The sequence below is a fragment of the Echiichthys vipera genome (assembly GCF_963691815.1).
Source record: "Echiichthys vipera genome assembly, chromosome: 10".
NCBI classification, from domain to species: Eukaryota; Metazoa; Chordata; class Actinopteri; order Perciformes; family Trachinidae; genus Echiichthys; species Echiichthys vipera.
Genome location: NC_139835.1, coordinates 32836672 through 32859171, shown reverse-complemented (window position 1 = coordinate 32859171; position 22500 = coordinate 32836672). Strand labels below are relative to the sequence as shown.

General features: G+C 49.8%; 1 protein-coding gene across 1 annotated transcript in view; it reads left to right on the top strand.

Moving 5' to 3' along the window:
* enox1 (ecto-NOX disulfide-thiol exchanger 1) overlaps window positions 1-22500 on the top strand; it is a gene marked incomplete at its 3' end in the record, with an annotated part of 43205 nt that overhangs the window by 1696 nt on the left and 19009 nt on the right. Inside the window, exons 3-10 of the mRNA XM_083921131.1 lie at window positions 5058-5225; window positions 6793-6999; window positions 7106-7257; window positions 7465-7546; window positions 12259-12471; window positions 16856-16962; window positions 20381-20498; window positions 21638-21822. Of these exons, the coding sequence (XP_083777257.1) occupies window positions 5058-5225; window positions 6793-6999; window positions 7106-7257; window positions 7465-7546; window positions 12259-12471; window positions 16856-16962; window positions 20381-20498; window positions 21638-21822 (1232 nt within the window). The remainder of the gene's footprint in view (window positions 1-5057; window positions 5226-6792; window positions 7000-7105; window positions 7258-7464; window positions 7547-12258; window positions 12472-16855; window positions 16963-20380; window positions 20499-21637; window positions 21823-22500) is intronic.

Here is a 22500-nt window from a genome sequence, read left to right as displayed (position 1 = left end):
CGGAGCACAGTCGTTAAACACCGTCCTCTTCACTGAGTGTGATTTGTTATTATGTGGTAATGCTGTCGACTCTCCGCCCCTCTGGTGCAGAGCCACTGTGAAGCTGAGCAACATGTTGTTTTATCATAAAGAGATCCAGGAGCTTTGGTTTCAACAGTTCTGTGAGAGTTCATTCACATGTTTGCAGTCTTTGCTCGACCGTCAGCCGACCGAGACCTTCATGCATCACAGTAACACGAGTTCTGTGGAGCTACGAAGAGCCAGTCTTGCAGCTTTGTCATTGTTTTAGCAGACAGTTTGATGCAGCAGCCGAACAACAGAACAACAGTCTCAATGGCACAGCACCAATGTACAAACAACACTTTTTAGCAAAGCGGATTGATGAATGGTGCACATTTACGTGTAATTGCAGCAGCTCTACCCATCTTACCCACAACTGTGTTGCTATGATCCATGATAATGTGCAATCAAGCCAGAGTCCAAGGAGTTTCACAGTCTTTACTCGCTGAAGGTTCTGGCCGTTCAATTGCACATTTATTGTTGGATTATGTGATAATCTACTTCTAGAACCAAATATTATTGCCGTCGTTTGTGATATATTTAGGATAAGTCTCTTTGTTTTAATCCAGTTCAATAATTCAGTAACGTCACAGAAGCTGATTACGTTCTGATAATACAGAGTAGAGTCATCTGCATACAGGGTCAATGTTGTCTTATTGAGCACATACGGCGTCAGGTATCATTAGTAAAAATGGAAAATAAAAGAGGTCCGAGGCAGCTTCCTGTGGGACCCCACATTCAAGAGACTTCTTGCAAGATAATGCACCATTAAAATCAACTTTCTGAGATTTATCAGACGGATAGCAGAAGAAGTGAAACCATAACTAACAAGTTTGGAAATCAAAATGTCCTGGTCGATCACATCAAGAGCAGCACTGAGGTGGAGTAATACAGTACCAACAAGCACTGAAGTGGAGTAATACAGTACCAACAAGCACTGAAGTGGAGTAATACAGTACCAACAAGCACTGAGGTGGAGTAATACAGTACCAACAAGCACTGAGGTGGAGTAATACAGTACCAACAAGCACTGAGGTGGAGTAATACAGTACCAACAAGCACTGAGGTGGAGTAATACAGTACCAACAAGCACTGAGGTGGAGTAATACAGTACCAACAAGCACTGAAGTGGAGTAATACAGTACCAACAAGCACTGAGGTGGAGTAATACAGTACCAACAAGCACTGAAGTGGAGTAATACAGTACCAACAAGCACTGAGGTGGAGTAATACAGTACCAACAAGCTCTGAGGTGGAGTAATACAGTACCAACAAGCACTGAGGTGGAGTAATACAGTACCAACAAGCACTGAAGTGGAGTAATACAGTACCAACAAGCACTGAAGTGGAGTAATACAGTACCAACAAGCACTGAGGTGGAGTAATACAGTACCAACAAGCACTGAAGTGGAGTAATACAGTACCAACAAGCACTGAAGTGGAGTAATACAGTACCAACAAGCACTGAAGTGGAGTAATACAGTACCAACAAGCACTGAAGTGGAGTAATACAGTACCAACAAGCACTGAGGTGGAGTAATACAGTACCAACAAGCACTGAAGTGGAGTAATACAGTACCAACAAGCACTGAAGTGGAGTAATACAGTACCAACAAGCACTGAGGTGGAGTAATACAGTACCAACAAGCACTGAAGTGGAGTAATACAGTACCAACAAGCACTGAGGTGGAGTAATACAGTACCAACAAGCACTGAGGTGGAGTAATACAGTACCAACAAGCTCTGAGGTGGAGTAATACAGTACCAACAAGCACTGAGGTGGAGTAATACAGTACCAACAAGCACTGAGGTGGAGTAATACAGTACCAACAAGCACTGAAGTGGAGTAATACAGTACCAACAAGCACTGAGGTGGAGTAATACAGTACCAACAAGCACTGAAGTGGAGTAATACAGTACCAACAAGCACTGAGGTGGAGTAATACAGTACCAACAAGCACTGAGGTGGAGTAATACAGTACCAACAAGCACTGAGGTGGAGTAATACAGTACCAACAAGCACTGAAGTGGAGTAATACAGTACCAACAAGCACTGAAGTGGAGTAATACAGTACCAACAAGCACTGAGGTGGAGTAATACAGTACCAACAAGCACTGAGGTGGAGTAATACAGTACCAACAAGCACTGAGGTGGAGTAATACAGTACCAACAAGCACTGAGGTGGAGTAATACAGTACCAACAAGCACTGAAGTGGAGTAATACAGTACCAACAAGCACTGAAGTGGAGTAATACAGTACCAACAAGCACTGAGGTGGAGTAATACAGTACCAACAAGCACTGAGGTGGAGTAATACAGTACCAACAAGCACTGAGGTGGAGTAATACAGTACCAACAAGCACTGAAGTGGAGTAATACAGTACCAACAAGCACTGAGGTGGAGTAATACAGTACCAACAAGCACTGAAGTGGAGTAATACAGTACCAACAAGCACTGAGGTGGAGTAATACAGTACCAACAAGCACTGAGGTGGAGTAATACAGTACCAACAAGCACTGAGGTGGAGTAATACAGTACCAACAAGCACTGAGGTGGAGTAATACAGTACCAACAAGCACTGAAGTGGAGTAATACAGTACCAACAAGCACTGAGGTGGAGTAATACAGTACCAACAAGCTCTGAGGTGGAGTAATACAGTACCAACAAGCACTGAGGTGGAGTAATACAGTACCAACAAGCACTGAGGTGGAGTAATACAGTACCAACAAGCACTGAAGTGGAGTAATACAGTACCAACAAGCACTGAGGTGGAGTAATACAGTACCAACAAGCACTGAAGTGGAGTAATACAGTACCAACAAGCACTGAGGTGGAGTAATACAGTACCAACAAGCACTGAAGTGGAGTAATACAGTACCAACAAGCACTGAGGTGGAGTAATACAGTACCAACAAGCACTGAAGTGGAGTAATACAGTACCAACAAGCACTGAGGTGGAGTAATACAGTACCAACAAGCACTGAAGTGGAGTAATACAGTACCAACAAGCACTGAAGTGGAGTAATACAGTACCAACAAGCACTGAGGTGGAGTAATACAGTACCAACAAGCACTGAAGTGGAGTAATACAGTACCAACAAGCACTGAGGTGGAGTAATACAGTACCAACAAGCACTGAGGTGGAGTAATACAGTACCAACAAGCTCTGAGGTGGAGTAATACAGTACCAACAAGCACTGAGGTGGAGTAATACAGTACCAACAAGCACTGAGGTGGAGTAATACAGTACCAACAAGCACTGAGGTGGAGTAATACAGTACCAACAAGCACTGAGGTGGAGTAATACAGTACCAACAAGCACTGAAGTGGAGTAATACAGTACCAACAAGCACTGAGGTGGAGTAATACAGTACCAACAAGCACTGAAGTGGAGTAATACAGTACCAACAAGCACTGAGGTGGAGTAATACAGTACCAACAAGCACTGAGGTGGAGTAATACAGTACCAACAAGCACTGAGGTGGAGTAATACAGTACCAACAAGCACTGAGGTGGAGTAATACAGTACCAACAAGCACTGAGGTGGAGTAATACAGTACCAACAAGCACTGAAGTGGAGTAATACAGTACCAACAAGCACTGAGGTGGAGTAATACAGTACCAACAAGCACTGAGGTGGAGTAATACAGTACCAACAAGCACTGAGGTGGAGTAATACAGTACCAACAAGCACTGAGGTGGAGTAATACAGTACCAACAAGCACTGAAGTGGAGTAATACAGTACCAACAAGCACTGAAGTGGAGTAATACAGTACCAACAAGCACTGAGGTGGAGTAATACAGTACCAACAAGCACTGAGGTGGAGTAATACAGTACCAACAAGCTCTGAAGTGGAGTAATACAGTACCAACAAGCACTGAGGTGGAGTAATACAGTACCAACAAGCACTGAGGTGGAGTAATACAGTACCAACAAGCACTGAGGTGGAGTAATACAGTACCAACAAGCACTGAAGTGGAGTAATACAGTACCAACAAGCACTGAGGTGGAGTAATACAGTACCAACAAGCACTGAGGTGGAGTAATACAGTACCAACAAGCACTGAAGTGGAGTAATACAGTACCAACAAGCACTGAGGTGGAGTAATACAGTACCAACAAGCACTGAGGTGGAGTAATACAGTACCAACAAGCACTGAAGTGGAGTAATACAGTACCAACAAGCACTGAGGTGGAGTAATACAGTACCAACAAGCACTGAGGTGGAGTAATACAGTACCAACAAGCACTGAGGTGGAGTAATACAGTACCAACAAGCACTGAGGTGGAGTAATACAGTACCAACAAGCACTGAGGTGGAGTAATACAGTACCAACAAGCACTGAAGTGGAGTAATACAGTACCAACAAGCACTGAAGTGGAGTAATACAGTACCAACAAGCACTGAGGTGGAGTAATACAGTACCAACAAGCACTGAGGTGGAGTAATACAGTACCAACAAGCACTGAGGTGGAGTAATACAGTACCAACAAGCACTGAAGTGGAGTAATACAGTACCAACAAGCACTGAGGTGGAGTAATACAGTACCAACAAGCACTGAGGTGGAGTAATACAGTACCAACAAGCACTGAGGTGGAGTAATACAGTACCAACAAGCACTGAAGTGGAGTAATACAGTACCAACAAGCACTGAGGTGGAGTAATACAGTACCAACAAGCACTGAGGTGGAGTAATACAGTACCAACAAGCACTGAGGTGGAGTAATACAGTACCAACAAGCACTGAAGTGGAGTAATACAGTACCAACAAGCACTGAGGTGGAGTAATACAGTACCAACAAGCACTGAGGTGGAGTAATACAGTACCAACAAGCACTGAGGCATCAACTGATGTGATGTGTGTGTGTGTGTGTGCGTCTGAGGGAAACTCTCCTTGTTTTCAAACATGAAACATGAACGATGATGAAAGTGTTCGATTCCCCGAAGCTTCAGTGCTGCAGGACTAACCCCTTTGCCTCTGTCCCCCCAGACGCTCTCTGTCTCCCGGGGTTCGACCCTGGTCTGGGACTCCTGACCCCCATGAACCCCCTGATGGGGGGCATCAGTCTGGTCCCCCCCCCGCCCGTCCCCCCCGACGTGCCGCTCATCAAGGAGATCATTCACTGCAAGAGCTGCACCCTGTTCCCTCAGAACCCCAGTAAGACCCCCCCCCCCCACACACACACACACACACACACACACACACACACACACACTGACAAGTCCACTTCAGACCGAGGGTCAGGTCTCAGGTCTGTGGTCTCAGGTCTGTGGTCTCAGGTCTGTGGTCTCAGGTCTGTGGTCTCAGGTCTGTGGTCTCAGGTCTGTGGTCTCAGGTCTCAGGTCTGTGGTCTCAGGTCTCAGGTCTCAGGTCTCAGGTCTCAGGTCTGTGGTCTCAGGTCTCAGGTCTGTGGTCTCAGGTCTGTGGTCTCAGGTCCCAGGTCTCAGGTCTGTGGTCTCAGGTCTGTGGTCTCAGGTCTCAGGTCTCAGGTCCCAGGTCTGTGGTCTCAGGTCTCAGGTCTCAGGTCTCAGGTCTCAGGTCTGTGGTCTCAGGTCTCAGGTCTGTGGTCTCAGGTCTGTGGTCTCAGGTCTCAGGTCTCAGGTCCCAGGTCTGTGGTCTCAGGTCTGTGGTCTCAGGTCTCAGGTCTCAGGTCTCAGGTCTGTGGTCTCAGGTCTGTGGTCTCAGGTCTCAGGTCTCAGGTCTCAGGTCTGTGGTCTCAGGTCTGTGGTCTCAGGTCTCAGGTCTGTGGTCTCAGGTCTCAGGTCTCAGGTCTGTGGTCTCAGGTCTGTGGTCTCAGGTCTCAGGTCTGTGGTCTCAGGTCTGTGGTCTCAGGTCTGTGGTCTCAGGTCTCAGGTCTCAGGTCTGTGGTCTCAGGTCTCAGGTCTCAGGTCTGTGGTCTCAGGTCTCAGGTCTCAGGTCTCAGGTCTGTGGTCTCAGGTCTGTGGTCTCAGGTCTCAGGTCTGTGGTCTCAGGTCTCAGGTCTGTGGTCTCAGGTCTCAGGTCTCAGGTCTGTGGTCTCAGGTCTCAGGTCTGTGGTCTCAGGTCTGTGGTCTCAGGTCTGTGGTCTCAGGTCTCAGGTCTGTGGTCTCAGGTCTCAGGTCTGTGGTCTCAGGTCTCAGGTCTCAGGTCTCAGGTCTGTGGTCTCAGGTCTGTGGTCTCAGGTCTCAGGTCTCAGGTCTGTGGTCTCAGGTCTCAGGTCTGTGGTCTCAGGTCTCAGGCTCAGGTCTCAGGTCTGTGGTCTCAGGTCTCAGGTCTGTGGTCTCAGGTCTCAGGTCTGTGGTCTCAGGTCTGTGGTCTCAGGTCTGTGGTCTCAGGTCTGTGGTCTCAGGTCTGTGGTCTCAGGTCTCAGGTCTGTGGTCTCAGGTCTGTGGTCTCAGGTCTGTGGTCTCAGGTCTGTGGTCTCAGGTCTGTGGTCTCAGGTCTGTGGTCTCAGGTCTCAGGTCTCAGGTCTGTGGTCTCAGGTCTCAGGTCTCAGGTCTCAGGTCTGTGGTCTCAGGTCTCAGGTCTGTGGTCTCAGGTCTGTGGTCTCAGGTCTGTGGTCTCAGGTCTCAGGTCTCAGGTCTCAGGTCTCAGGTCTGTGGTCTCAGGTCTCAGGTCTGTGGTCTCAGGTCTGTGGTCTCAGGTCTGTGGTCTCAGGTCTCTGGTCTCAGGTCTCAGGTCTGTGGTCTCAGGTCTCAGGTCTCAGGTCTCAGGTCTCAGGTCTGATGATGTCCCTGTTCCTCAGACCTGCCCCCCCCCTCCACGCGGGAGCGCCCCCCCGGCTGCAGGACGGTGTTCGTGGGCGGTTTACCGGAGAACGCCACCGAGGAGGTCGTGAGGGACGTGTTCGAGTCCTGCGGCGAGATCCTCGCGCTCCGCAAGAGCAAGAAGAACTTCTGCCACCTGCGCTTCAGCGCCGCGTTCATGGTGGACAAGGCGCTGCAGCTGTCAGGTCAGGTCCCGCTCCGCCCGCAGGGCCCGGCTCAGTCTCAGCCCGCGGGTCCAGCTGTCCCCCTGCAGGTCCAGGTCCGCCCTGTTCACGCCCTCTCTGTCCTCAGGGTACCGCATGCGTCTCGGGTCCAGCACGGATAAGAGGGACTCGGGGCGGATCCACGTGGACTTCGCTCAGGCCCGGGACGACCTGTACGAGTGGGAGTGTCAGCAGCGGCTGCTCGCCCGGGAGGAGCGCCACCGCCGCCACGTCCACCAGGTCCACCAGGACCACCAGGTCCACCAGGTCCACCAGGACCACCAGGTCCACCAGGTCCACCAGGACCACCAGGACCACCAGGACCACCAGGACCACCAGGTCCACCAGGTCCACCAGGACCACCAGGACCACCAGGTCCACCAGGTCCACCAGGACCACCAGATCCACCAGGACCACCAGGTCCACCAGGTCCACCAGGACCACCAGGACCGGCTGAGACCGCCCTCGCCGCCCCCCATAGTGCACTTCTCTGAGCACGAGGCGGCCATGTTGGCGGACCGACTGAGAGGTGAGACCCTCCCACTGTGCCTCTGTTACAGGTTACCCCTCGTCCCCTCGTCCCCTCGTCCCCTTGTCCCCTTGTCTCCTCGTCCCCTTGTCCCCTCCTCTCCTCGTCCCCTCGTGTCCTCGTGTCCTCGTCTCCTCGTCCCCTCGTGTCCTCGTGTCCTCGTCTCCTCGTCCCCTTGTCTCCTTGTCCCCTCGTCTCCTCGTCTCCTCGTCCCCTCGTGTCCTCGTCCCCTCGTGTCCTCGTCTCCTCGTCTCCTCGTGTCCTCGTCCCCTCGTGTCCTCATCCCCTTGTCTCCTCGTCCCCTTGTCTCCTCGTCTCCTTGTCCCCTCGTGTCCTCATCCCCTTGTCTCCTCGTCCCCTTGTCTCCTCGTCTCCTCGTCCCCTCGTGTCCTCATCCCCTTGTCTTCTCGTCCCCTTGTCTGCTCGTCTCCTCGTCCCCTCGTGTCCTCATCCCCTTGTCTCCTCATCTCCTCGTGTCCTCGTCCCCTCGTCCCCTCGTCTCCTCGTCTCCTCGTCCCCTCGTCCCCTCCTCCCCTCGTCTCCTCGTGTCCTCGTCCCCTCGTCCCCTCGTTCCCTCGTCTCCTCGTCCCCTCGTCCCCTCGCTCCCTCGTCTCCTCATCCCCTCGTGTCCTCGCCCCCTTGTCTCCTCGTCCCCTCGTCTTCTCCTCCCCTCGTCCCCTCGTCTCCTCGTGTCCTCGTCCCCGCGTGTCCTCGTGTCCTCCTCCCCTCGTCTCCTCGTCTCCTCGTCCCCTCCTCCCCTCGTCTCCTCGTGTCCTCGTCCCCTCCTTTCCTCCTCCCCTCGTCTCCTCGTCTCCTCGTCCTCTCCTCCCCTCGTCTCCTCGTGTCCTCGTCCCCTCGTCCCCTCGTCCCCTCGTCCCCTCGTCTCCTCGTCCCCTCCTCCCCTCGTCTCCTCGTGTCCTCGTCCCCTCGTCCCCTCGTCTCCTCGTCCCATCGTCCCCTCGTCTCCTCGTCCCCTCGTCTCCTCGTCTCCTCGTCCCCTCGTCTCCTCGTCCCCTCGTCTCCTCGTCTCCTCTCCCTCTCGTCCTCTCGTCCTCTCGTCCTCTCTTAAAGGCCTCGTCCTCTCGTCTCCTCGTCCCCTCATGTCCTCGTGTCCTTCACTGTAGCGTGAGAAATGGCGCCTCAGGAGGAACGGGTCAAAAGCAGGCGTGTCCGTGTGAGCGTCTGTAAATAAGAGAAGAAGAAGAAGGTTCAGGCCGACGTGCTCAGGATTATTATTATTATAGTTATTATACTTTATATTATTATTATTTTATATATTATATTTATATATTTATATATTTATATATTTATATTTATATATTTATTTATGCTCATATTTATAATAATGATATAAAAACATGATTTTCATCGTTCATACAAACATCAACCATCACATAATAAACTGTGTTATAATAATATAACATATTATATTATATTATATACAACTGTTATAATATATCATCATATAATAAACTGTTATTATTATATTATATTATATACAACTGTTATAATATATCATCATATAATTCACTTTATTATAATATACAATAACATCCTGTACTATAATATAACACATTATTATTATACAGAGTGTTACATCATAATGTAACACTCTGTATTATAATAGTTTAATATAATAAAGAGTATAATAATAAAGTGTGTTACAGTATAAACATATATTATATTAAACTGTGTTATATTATGTTTTATTATAATAGTTTAATATAATAAAGCGTATGATAATAACTATAATCCCGTGTGATCCGCGCGTCTCTGCCGTTTCCCCCCCGTCACAAACGAACCTGCTCCTTTCTCCTCTCAGCAGAATGAGAGTGTGTGGGTGCGTGTGTTCGATGCTGCGCGTCATTGTGCCGCTGTAATGTGTCGCTAATCTTCTGTTATCAGAGCTGTCGTCTGTAATTCTCTCCATTCTCATTCTAATGGAGGAGAACGAGGCTCCGCGGAGGCTCCGCGCTCCTTTCATGGCCGGCATCGAACCGGCGCGTGGTTCTGGTTCAAAGGCTGAAAATCAAAAGTGCCGCTTGTGTTCAGCAGCCGTGGCGCCGCACGCACAGGCGTGAACGCCGGGCGCCCCCGAGACCAGTTCAGGCGCCGCTGTTGGTTTAACGGGGAGAGAACCGCCACTGAGACACAGGAAGGGAGCTGAGACACGCTCCTACAAAATAAAAGCTCCTTTAGTGTCTACACTTAACCGTCTCCTTTAGAGACCAAACTTAACCGTCTCCTTTAGTGTCTACACTTAACCGTCTCCTTTAGTGACTAAACTTAACCGTCTCCTTTAGTGGTCTACACTTAACCGTCTCCTTTAGTGTCTACACTTAACCGTCTCCTTTAGTGACTAAACTTAACCGTCTCCTTTAGTGGTCTACACTTAACCGTCTCCTTTAGTGTCTACACTTAACCGTCTCCTTTAGTGTCTACACTTAACCATCACCTTTAGTGTCTACACTTAACCGTCTCCTTTAGTGTCTACACTTAACCGTCTCCTTTAGTGTCTACACTTAACCGTCTCCTTTAGTGACTAAACTTAACCGTCTCCTTTAGTGACTAAACTTAACCGTCTCCTTTAGTGTCTAAACTTAACCGTCTCCTTTAGAGACTAAACTTAACCGTCTCCTTTAGTGACTAAACTTAACCGTCTCCTTTAGAGACTAAACTTAACCGTCTCCTTTAGAGACTAAACTTAACCGTCTCCTTTAGAGACTAAACTTAACCGTCTCCTTTAGTGTCTAAACTTAACCGTCTCCTTTAGTGACTAAACTTAACCGTCTCCTTTAGTGTCTACACTTAACCGTCTCCTTTAGTGGTCTACACTTAACCGTCTCCTTTAGTGTCTAAACTTAACCGTCTCCTTTAGTGGTCTACACTTAACCGTCTCCTTTAGTGTCTAAACTTAACCGTCTCCTTTAGTGACTAAACTTAACCGTCTCCTTTAGTGTCTACACTTAACCGTCTCCTTTAGTGTCTAAACTTAACCGTCTCCTTTAGTGACTAAACTTAACCGTCACCTTTAGTGTCTAAACTTAACCGTCTCCTTTAGAGACTAAACTTAACCGTCTCCTTTAGTGACTAAACTTAACCGTCTCCTTTAGAGACTAAACTTAACCGTCTCCTTTAGTGACTAAACTTAACCGTCTCCTTTAGTGACTAAACTTAACCGTCTCCTTTAGTGACTAAACTTAACCGTCTCCTTTAGTGACTAAACTTAACCGTCTCCTTTAGTGTCTAAACTTAACCGTCTCCTTTAGAGACTAAACTTAACCGTCTCCTTTAGAGACTAAACTTAACCGTCTCCTTTAGAGACTAAACTTAACCGTCTCCTTTAGTGTCTAAACTTAACCGTCTCCTTTAGTGACTAAACTTAACCGTCTCCTTTAGTGTCTACACTTAACCGTCTCCTTTAGTGGTCTACACTTAACCGTCTCCTTTAGTGTCTAAACTTAACCGTCTCCTTTAGTGGTCTACACTTAACCGTCTCCTTTAGTGTCTAAACTTAACCGTCTCCTTTAGTGACTAAACTTAACCGTCTCCTTTAGTGTCTACACTTAACCGTCTCCTTTAGTGTCTAAACTTAACCGTCTCCTTTAGTGACTAAACTTAACCGTCTCCTTTAGTGACTAAACTTAACCGTCACCTTTAGTGTCTAAACTTAACCGTCTCCTTTAGAGACTAAACTTAACCGTCTCCTTTAGTGACTAAACTTAACCGTCTCCTTTAGAGACTAAACTTAACCGTCTCCTTTAGTGACTAAACTTAACCGTCTCCTTTAGTGACTAAACTTAACCGTCTCCTTTAGTGACTAAACTTAACCGTCTCCTTTAGTGACTAAACTTAACCGTCTCCTTTAGTGTCTAAACTTAACCGTCTCCTTTAGTGACTAAACTTAACCGTCTCCTTTAGTGTCTACACTTAACCGTCTCCTTTAGTGACTAAACTTAACTGTCTCCTTTAGTGTCTAAACTTAACCGTCTCCTTTAGTGGTCTACACTTAACCGTCTCCTTTAGTGTCTAAACTTAACCGTCTCCTTTAGTGTCTACACTTAACCGTCTCCTTTAGTGACTAAACTTAACCGTCTCCTTTAGTGTCTACACTTAACCGTCTCCTTTAGTGACTAAACTTAACCGTCTCCTTTAGTGTCTACACTTAACCGTCTCCTTTAGTGACTAAACTTAACTGTCTCCTTTAGTGTCTACACTTAACCGTCTCCTTTAGTGACTAAACTTAACCGTCTCCTTTAGAGACTAAACTTAACCGTCTCCTTTAGTGTCTACACTTAACCGTCTCCTTTAGTGACTAAACTTAACTGTCTCCTTTAGTGTCTAAACTTAACCGTCTCCTTTAGTGGTCTACACTTAACCGTCTCCTTTAGTGTCTAAACTTAACCGTCTCCTTTAGTGTCTACACTTAACCGTCTCCTTTAGTGACTAAACTTAACCGTCTCCTTTAGTGTCTACACTTAACCGTCTCCTTTAGTGACTAAACTTAACCGTCTCCTTTAGTGTCTACACTTAACCGTCTCCTTTAGTGACTAAACTTAACCGTCTCCTTTAGTGACTAAACTTAACCGTCTCCTTTAGTGTCTACACTTAACTGTCTCCTTTAGTGTCTAAACCTAACCGTCTCCTTTAGTGGTCTACACTTAACCGTCTCCTTCAGTGTCTACACTTAACGGTCCCTGCGTGTGTTGCAGACGACCTTCAGTTCAGCGAGGCCACGGCGGTGCTGTTCAGCTGGATCGACCGCGGCGAGGTGAACCGGCGCACGTCCAATCACTTCTACTCCATGATCCAGGCGACCAACGGGCACGTGCGGCGCCTGCTGGGCGAGAAGGCTCAGCACGAGGAGGCGATGGAGCGCGCCAAGGACGCCTTCAAGAGCGCCCTGCTCGCCATCCTGACCCAGTGTAAGAACACGCTATGATCTTAACCTTTGGGCGCTCGAACCGACGACCCCGCGGTGTTCAGGTACGTTCCACTCATGACGGCGTCCTGGAGCCTCACGGTGCTGAGGTAAGAATCAGCAGGGTTCAAACCCGCGGGCCCAGACGGCATTCATGCGTCCGTCAGGTGCTGCCCCTCATCCCTGCGTCCTGTGTCAGTTGTCATGGTTACCAGCTCCTCCTGTAGAGGCGGAGCTCAGCAAACATGGCGCCTGTGGAGGAGACGTAACACCCTTTCAGAATAAGACTTCCTGTCCGTCTGTTCAGTGGTGACACCCTTTCAGAATAAGACTTCCTGTCCGTCTGTTCAGTGCTGACACCCTTTCAGAATAAGACTTCCTGTCCGTCTGTTCAGTGGTGACACCCTTTCAGAATAAGACTTCCTGTCCGTCTGTTCAGTGGTGACACCCTTTCAGAATAAGACTTCCTGTCCATCTGTTCAGTGGTGACACCCTTTCAGAATAAGACTTCCTGTCCATCTGTTCAGTGGTGACACCCTTTCAGAATAAGACTTCCTGTCCATCTGTTCAGTGGTGACACCCTTTCAGAATAAGACTTCCTGTGGGAGCCTGGTGTTCTCGTTGTTTGAACAGAGTTTTAAAAACATCATCATTGACCTTTGACCTCTGATCCTGATCCTGGTCCTGATCCTGATCCTGATCCTGATCCTGATCCTGGTCCTGGTCCTGATCCTGATCCTGATCCTGATCCTGATCCTGGTCCTGATCCTGATCCTGATCCTGATCCTGATCCTGGTCCCGATCCCGATCCCAGTCCCGATCCCGATCCCAGTCCTGATCCTGGTCCTGATCCTGATCCTGGTCCTGGTCCTGATCCCGATCCCGGTCCCGGTCCCGATCCCGGTCCCGGTCCCGATCCCGATCCCGGTCCCGGTCCCGATCCCGATCCCGGTCCCGATCCTGATCCTGGTCCTGATCCTGGTCCTGATCCTGATCCTGATCCTGATCCTGATCCTGATCCTTCACATGTTCAGACCTTGGTTCTGTTTGGACCTGGAACTCTTATTGTGAAAGGGTGTCAGGTCGTACAGACTCTGTACCCCCCCCCCCCCCCCCCCCCGAGCTCCGGGGAGGAAACGGACCTTTAGCGTCAAAACCTCGACGGGACTAAAGACGCGGACGTGTCCTCACGCTGGTCTGCTCCGGCCTCGCTCTTCACACCTACACCTGAGCGACCCGACCCAGGGAGCGGCACGTGTTAGCCAATCAGAGGCAGAGTACGGCGGGTCACGCTTCGCTAATACATGAGGAGTGCTACGCTAAAGGCTAATGCTAACAGCCTCAACGGACGCCATCTTTGCTACAAAGCAGAAGCTTCGGGAGCGCCAACATCCAAATAGTGAAGGAGCATAAACGTGTGTTAAAGTGTCCTCTAGGAGCATAAACGTGTGCTAAAGTGTCCTCTAGGAGCATAAACGTGTGCTAAAGTGTCCTCTAGGAGCATAAACGTGTGTTAAAGTGTCCTCTAGGAGCATAAACGTGTGTTAAAGTGTCCTCTAGGAGCATAAACGTGTGCTAAAGTGTCCTCTAGGAGCATAAACGTGTGCTAAAGTGTCCTCTAGGAGCATAAACCTGTGTTAAAGTGTCCTCTAGCAGCATAAACGTGTGTTAAAGTGTCCTCTAGGAGCATAAACGTGTGTTAAAGTGTCCTCTAGGAGCATAAACGTGTGTTAAAGTGTCCTCTAGGAGCATAAACGTGTGCTAAAGTGTCCTCTAGGAGCATAATCGTGTGTTAAAGTGTCCTCTAGGAGCATAAACGTGTGTTAAAGTGTCCTCTAGGAGCATAAACGTGTGTTAAAGTGTCCTCTAGGAGCATAAACGTGTGTTAAAGTGTCCTCTAGGAGCATAAATGTGTGTTAAAGTGTCCTCTAGGAGCATAAACGTGTGCTAAAGTGTCCTCTAGGTGCATAAACGTGTGCTAAAGTGTCCTCTAGGAGCATAAACGTGTGTTAAAGTGTCCTCTAGGAGCATAAACGTGTGTTAAAGTGTCCTCTAGGAGCATAAACGTGTGTTAAAGTGTCCTCTAGGAGCATAAACGTGTGCTAAAGTGTCCTCTAGGAACATAAACGTGTGTTAAAGTGTCCTCTAGGAGCATAAACGTGTGCTAAAGTGTCCTCTAGGAGCATAAACGTGTGCTAAAGTGTCCTCTAGGAGCATAAACGTGTGTTAAAGTGTCCTCTAGGAGCATAAACGTGTGCTAAAGTGTCCTCTAGGAGCATAAACCTGTGCTAAAGTGTCCTCTAGGAGCATAAACGTGTGTTAAAGTGTCCTCTAGGAGCATAAACGTGTGTTAAAGTGTCCTCTAGGAGCATAAACGTGTGTTAAAGTGTCCTCTAGGAGCATAAACGTGTGTTAAAGTGTCCTCTAGGAGCATAAACGTGTGCTAAAGTGTCCTCTAGGAGCAAAAACGTTTGTTAAAGTGTCCTCTAGGAGCATAAACGTGTGTTAAAGTGTCCTCTAGGAGCATAAACGTTTGTTAAAGTGTCCTCTAGGAGCATAAACGTGTGCTAAAGTGTCCTCTAGGAGCATAAACGTGTGTCAAAGTGTCCTCTAGGAGCATAAACGTGTGCTAAAGTGTCCTCTAGGAGCATAAATGTGTGTTAAATTGTCCTCGAGGAGCATAAACGTGTGCTAAAGTGTCCTCTAGGAGCATAAACGTGTGTTAAAGTGTCCTAGGAGCATAAACGTGTGCTAAAGTGTCCTCTAGGAGCATAAACGTGTGTTAAAGTGTCCTCTAGGAGCATAAACGTGTGTTAAAGTGTCCTCTAGGAGCATAAACGTGTGCTAAAGTGTCCTCTAGGAGCATAAACGTGTGTTAAAGTGTCCTCTAGGAGCATAAACGTGTGCTAAAGTGTCCTCTAGGAGCATAAACGTGTGCTAAAGTGTCCTCTAGGAGCATAAACGTGTGTTAAAGTGTCCTCTAGGAGCATAAACGTGTGTTAAAGTGTCCTCTAGGAGCATAAACGTGCGTTAAAGTGTCCTCTAGGAGCATAAACGTGTGTTAAAGTGTCCTCTAGGAGCATAAACGTGTGTTAAAGTGTCCTCTAGGAGCGTAAACGTGTGTTAAAGTGTCCTCTAGGAGCGTAAACGTGTGCTAAAGTGTCCTCTAGGAGCATAAACGTGTGTTAAAGTGTCCTCTAGGAGCATAAACGTGTGTTAAAGTGTCCTCTAGGAGCATAAACGTGCGTTAAAGTGTCCTCTAGGAGCATAAACGTGTGTTAAAGTGTCCTCTAGGAGCATAAACGTGCGTTAAAGTGTCCTCTAGGAGCATAAACGTGCGTTAAAGTGTCCTCTAGGAGCATAAACGTGTGTTAAAGTGTCCTCTAGGAGCATAAACGTGTGTTAAAGTGTCCTCTAGGAGCCTAAACGTGTGTTAAAGTGTCCTCTAGGAGCATAAACGTGCGTTAAAGTGTCCTCTAGGAGCATAAACGTGTGTTAAAGTGTCCTCTAGGAGCATAAACGTGTGTTAAAGTGTCCTCTAGGAGCATAAACGTGTGCTAAAGTGTCCTCTAGGAGCATAAACGTGTGTTAAAGTGTCCTCTAGGAGCATAAACGTGTGTTAAAGTGTCCTCTAGGAGCATAAACGTGTGCTAAAGTGTCCTCTAGGAGCATAAACGTGTGTTCAGCTCATTTACATCAAAGGTAAGAACTCAGTCACACGTTCACCAGTGAGATCAGTCTGACGTGAGTGTGAGTGTGAGTGTGAGTGTGAGTGTGAGTGTGAGTGTGAGTGTGAGTGTGAGTTTGTGTGTGTGTGTGTGTGTGTGTGTGTGTGTGTAGATGTTAATGTCAGAGATGCTTCAAAGACCTTTGTCAGTCGTGAAGGACGTGAAGCAGCAGGTGATGTAAGAGCAGAGCGGGGGACAGACCCCCCCCACACATGGACCCGCCCACCTCCACACACACGGACCCCCCCCCCACACATGGACCCGCCCACCTCCACACACACGGACCCCCCCCCACACATGGACCCGCCCACCTCCACACACACGGACCCCCCCCCACACATGGACCCGCCCACCTCCACACACACGGACCCCCCCCCACACACGGACCCCCCCCACACACGGACCAATGAACCATATAAATACATATAAATAGATTTAAATATTCATAACTGACGTTCACCGTCTGTTCTCATCGGCGGTTTGTCCTGAGCGAGGACAGCGGTGGACGTGAGGAATCGAACCCGTGTCCTGGTCCGTGTGGACGTGTCTGTCCCCCGCTGCTGTCAGAGTCTCAGTCAGTCCTTGGACGCTTCATAAACGGTTGTTTTGTCTCGACCCCCCCCTCCCCCTCCCCCCCCCCACTTCCTGTCCACCCCTAAGTCGAGCAGATCGGCGCCGTTTTCACCGCCGCCACCCGACAAAAGGCGTGGGACCATTTCTCTAAAGCTCAGCGCAAGAACATAGACATGTGGCTCAAGCAGTGTGAGGTGGGTACCTTCCTGTCTCTGTCCCCCCCCCCCCCCCGAACTCCTCCCCCTCTCCCCTAGCCCCCCCCCCTCTCCCTAGCCCCTCCCCCGACCCCCCCCCCCCCCCCCCGAGCCCCTCCCCTATCCCTAACCCCGACCCCCCCTCCCTAGCCCCTCCCCCCGAGCTCCTCCCTCTCCCATCGAGTGCTCGTCAGTGCGCGTGCACCAGATTCCTGTGACGCGCCCGTCTCGTCTCTCAGTAAACAGCCTGGAGCACACGCTACACTGAGGTAGGCTGGCTAACGTTGTTAGCTCATAGATAACAGCTGCTAACCTCACCTAGTGTATGCTAGCTTGAGGCGTGTACCTGTGATATTGTAAATGGACCTTCCCGTGATCTTGTTTCTGCTGTGGTGTCACCGTGAGGTCGGGCGCAGAGACCCAGGAAACGGCTAAACCAGCGTTAGCATAGTAGCAACCGTTAGCTGCTAACCTGTGATGAACCTCCATCTTTACGTTTTCTTCTTTAATGGAACGTTAAAAAGTTCGGAAAACTCCGACACAAACAACAAGTTTCTCCTCCGTCCCTCTAACCGCCGTGATGTCGCTCTCTGGTTGCCTAGGAAACGTAAACCTCACGCTCAAAGCTTCTCTGTCATTGGTCGAGCTTTTGAAAGGTCAAAGTTCAATTGACCTGAACTTTGAGGTGAGAGAGGAAATCTGAGCAGAGCTAACGCGGCTGCATTGGAGCTAACGCGGCTACATTAGCGTGTGCACGAACTGTGAGCTGTGCTGAGTCGACACGACGACACGGACGCAGACCGGCTGCAGGTGCACGAGCCGAGCGTCGACGTCAGTGAACACGATCGAACTACAGTTCAGACCGAAAGTGACGACTGCGACGTTCTTTACAACACAAGGAAACACACACACACGTGTGTCCGTGCACCAAACACAGAGACACACACACACACACGTGTGTCCGTGCACCAAACACAGACACACACACACACACGTGTGTCCGTGCACCAAACACAGACAAACACACACACACGTGTGTCCGTGCACCGAACACAGAGACACACACACACGTGTGTCCGTGCACTGAACACAGAGACACACACACACACGTGTGTCCGTGCACCGAACACAGAGACACACACACACGTGTCCGTGCACTGAACACAGAGACACACACACACACACGTGTCCGTGCACTGAACACAGAGACACACACACACACGTGTGTCCGTGCACCGAACACAGACACACACACACATGTGTGTCCGTGCACCGAACACAGACACACACACACATGTGTGTCCGTGCACCGAACACACACACACACACACATGTGTGTCCGTGCACCTAACACAGAGACACACACACACGTGTGTCCGTGCACAAACACAGAGACACACACACACACACACACGTGCTGTTGTTTTTATTTCTGCACTTGGATCCTTCTTCAGTCCAGCGTGAGGCGTCTTAGTGAGGCAGGTTTGGAGCCGCGGAGGTAAGACACAGTGAAGACAGTCCTGCTCTCAGGTCTCCAGGAGCCGCATCACTATGGCAACAGCACGGAGACGCTGCGTGGAGACGCCGCGGACGGAGCTGAACCCGGAGAGATAATGAAAAGACGGATGTGTGTGTGTCCTGGTCTCCTCTGACGTCAGGAGTTATTAACGACGCTGTCAGCTTCCAGTTTAAAGCCTCTACGTTATCTCTGTGTTTACAAGCGCGGAGGCTAACAGGTGAATTAGCCGCGTGCTAACCTTTAAATGTGCTGCCTGTAAACACCCGCAGCTGCTGTTCGTCCACATTAACGTCAGCGCTGTCAACACATCAGAGCGGCTTCACACTAAAGTGACCTCCACACCTCAGAACGATGCGGTTAAAGCTCCGAACGTCCGTTTATGAAGTCAAACACTAGCGGAGCGGCGTCCTGCCTCTCATCAGACGCCTCAGTTTTTAATCTGATGATCAATGTTTGAAAATCCACAAGTGTGGGAATTTATTCTACTTGCACTTTCGATTCAATTCAATTAAAAAAACTTTGTTTGTCCCCGGGAGGCAATTTTGTGGCGATTGCTCAGAAAAAAGACGCTAACACAACCGCTAACACAACCGCTAACGTAACCGCCAACACAACCGCTAACACAACCGCTAACACAACCGCTAACACAACCGCTAACATAGCCGCTAACACAACCGCTAACACAACCGCTAACACAACCGCTAACATAACCGCTAACACAACCGCTAACATAGCCGCTAACACAACCGCTAACACAACCGCTAACATAACCGCTAACACAACCGCTAACACAACCGCTAACATAACCGCTAACACAACCGCTAACACAACCGCTAACATAACCGCTAACACAACCGCCAACATAACCGCTAACATATCCGCTAACACAACCGCTAACATAGCCGCTAACATAGCTGCTAACATAACCGGACGTGGCTAACAGTGGTTAGCTCGGGGCAGCACGGTGAAGGCATTCAAAGGTCTTTTTTAACCACTAATGCTGCTGAAAATAACAGCAAACCTCTGCTGCAGCATGAGAAGAGTCCCTACACACACACACACACACACACACACACACACACACACACACACACACACACACACACACACACACACATGAGAAGAGTCCCTACACACACAACAAAGCGTCATCAGCGTAGTTATTGAAGCCAGAGTTTATTAAAGAGTGTTTTAAAGACTTACCTACTGGCCCCTGCACCAGCTCCTCTCATAGTAAAGTCCATTACAGTGGAAGGAGCCCATTGGTGCTTTGTTGTGTGTGTGTGTGTGTGTGTGTGTGTGTGTGTGTGTGTGTGTGTGTGTGTGTGTGTGTGTGTGTGTGTGTGTGTGTGTGTGTGTGTGTGTGTGTGTGTGTGTGTGTGTGTGTGTGTGTGTGTGTGTAGGGACTCTTCTCATGCTGCTGCAGAGGTTTGATGTTATTTTCAGCAGCATTAGTGGTTAAAAAAGACCTTTGAATGCCTTCACCGTGCTGCCCCGAGCTAACCACTGTTAGCCACGTCCGGCTGTTAGCATCTCTCCTGATTTCTACCTTTACGTCCCTCTCCTGCTGCGTCTTGCGTGTGTTGTGGTGCTGAGGCGGGGCCCTGAGGCAGCGTGCTGAGGCGGCGTGCTGAGGCGGCGTACTGAGGCAGCGTGCTGAGGTGGCGCCCTGAGGCAGCGTGCTGAGGCTGCGTGCTTCGAGCTGAGGCGGCGTGCTTCATGCTGAGAGCGGCGCCCTAAGGCGGCGTGCTGAGGCGGCGTGCTGAGGCGGCGCCCTGAGGCGGCGTGCTGAGGCGGCGTGCTGAGGCGGCGTGCTGAGGCGGCGCCCTGAGGCGGCGTGCTGAGGCGGCGCCCTGAGGCGGCGTGCTCAGCTCTGTGTCTGACGCTGTGGCGTTGCAGGAGCTGAGGAACGCCCACAGCGAGGAGATCATGAGCATCAGACGGGAGGAGGAGATGGAAATGTCTGACGACGACCTGGAGGAGAGTCCCTGCAAGAGGACGCGCTCCGAGGACAGCGGTGAGACTGTCCACCTAAAGCTCTCTGATGTCCACTTACAGCTGCATGCTCTCTGATGTCCACTTACAGCTGCATGCTCTCTGATGTCCACTTACAGCTGCATGCTCTCTGATGTCCACTTACAGCTGCATGCTCTCTGATGTCCACTTATAGCTGTGTTCTCTCTGATGTCCACTTAAAGCTGCATGCTCTCTGATGTCCACTTACAGCTGCATGCTCTCTGATGTCCACTTAAAGCTGCATGCTCTCTGATGTCCACTTACAGCTGCATGCTCTCTGATGTCCACTTACAGCTGCATGCTCTCTGATGTCCACTTACAGCTGCATGCTCTCTGATGTCCACTTAAAGCTGCATGCTCTCTGATGTCCACTTAAAGCTGCATGCTCTCTGATGTCCACTTAAAGCTGCATGCTCTCTGATGTCCACTTACAGCTGCATGCTCTCTGATGTCCACTTAAAGCTGCATGCTCTCTGATGTCCACTAACAGCTGCATGCTCTCTGATGTCCACTTATAGCTGTGTTCTCTCTGATGTCCACTTATAGCTGTGTTCTCTCTGATGTCCACTTAAAGCTGCATGCTCTCTGATGTTCACTTAAAGCTGCATGCTCTCTGATGTCCACTTATAGCTGTGTTCTCTCTGATGTCCACTTATAGCTGTGTTCTCTCTGATGTCCACTTAAAACTGCATGCTCTCTGATGTCCACTTACAGCTGCATGCTCTCTGATGTCCACTTAAAGCTGCATGCTCTCTGATGTCCACTTAAAGCTGCATGCTCCCTGATGTTCACTTAAAGCTGCATGCTCTCTGATGTCCACTTACAGCTGCATGCTCCCTGATGTTCACTTACAGCTGCATGCTCTCTGATGTCCAGAAGGGGGAAGTGTGATTGTTTAGAAGTCAATGAGACCTGTTGTTTATCCATCCTTCCAACATCTTATATCCCCGTCCCTCCCGTTCTTCCTGTCCCATCGCCCCCCTGTCCCCCTGTCCTCCCGTCCCCCGTCCCCCTGTCCCCCCTGTCCCCTGTCCCCTCCCGTCCCTCCTGTCCCCTGTCCCCCTGTCCTCCTGTCCCCCGTCCCCCGTCCCCTCCTCTCCCCCCCCCCCCGTCCTGCCCCCCCCCCCCCCCGTCCTGCAGGAGTGTGTGACCAGACTCAGTCTCTGAGGGAGGAGAACGACTCCCTGCGTTGGCAGCTGGACGCCTACAGGAACGAGGTGGAGCTGCTGAGGCAGGAGCAGAGCCGAGGGGACGCCCTGCCTCCGGGTCCCAGCGCCGAGGCGCAGGTGCAGCTGCTGCAGCAGAGCGTGCACAACATGCAGCAGGTGGGTTCAGAGGACCAGGACTCCCCAGACCGCACAGGTCCACACGTGTCTCCATCACGTCCTCCATTGTTGTCTCTGTGTCCGTGTTAATCACAGCAGCTTCATTTTTAAACGTTAAATAGTTTCACTTTAACGTTCGTCTGTGGGAAGCTGAGGCGTCTGTCTGGACCCGAGTAAACCTGGACCCGAGTAAACCTGGGACCTGAGTAAACCTGGGACCCGAGTAAACCTGGGACCTGAGTAAACCTGGGACCTGAGTAAACCTGGGACCCGAGTAAACCTGGACCTGAGTAAACCTGGACCTGAGTAAACCTGGGACCTGAGTAAACCTGGGACCTGAGTAAACCTGGGACCGGAGTAAACCTGGGACCTGAGTAAACCTGGGACCTGAGTAAACCTGGGACCCGAGTAAACCTGGGACCCGAGTAAACCTGGGACCTGAGTAAACCTGGGACCGAGCAAACCTGGGACCCGAGTAAACCTGGGACCAACAGAGAGGAACAAAATCTGGGTTTGAAGAAGTTCTCCTGTGATCCGGTGATTCAGGACATCGAAGGACCACAGGAAGGACCAGGACGCAGGAAGGACGCAGGAAGGACCAGGACGCAGGAAGGACGCAGGAAGGATGCAGGAAGGACGCAGGAAGGACCAGGATGCAGGAAGGACGCAGGAAGGACC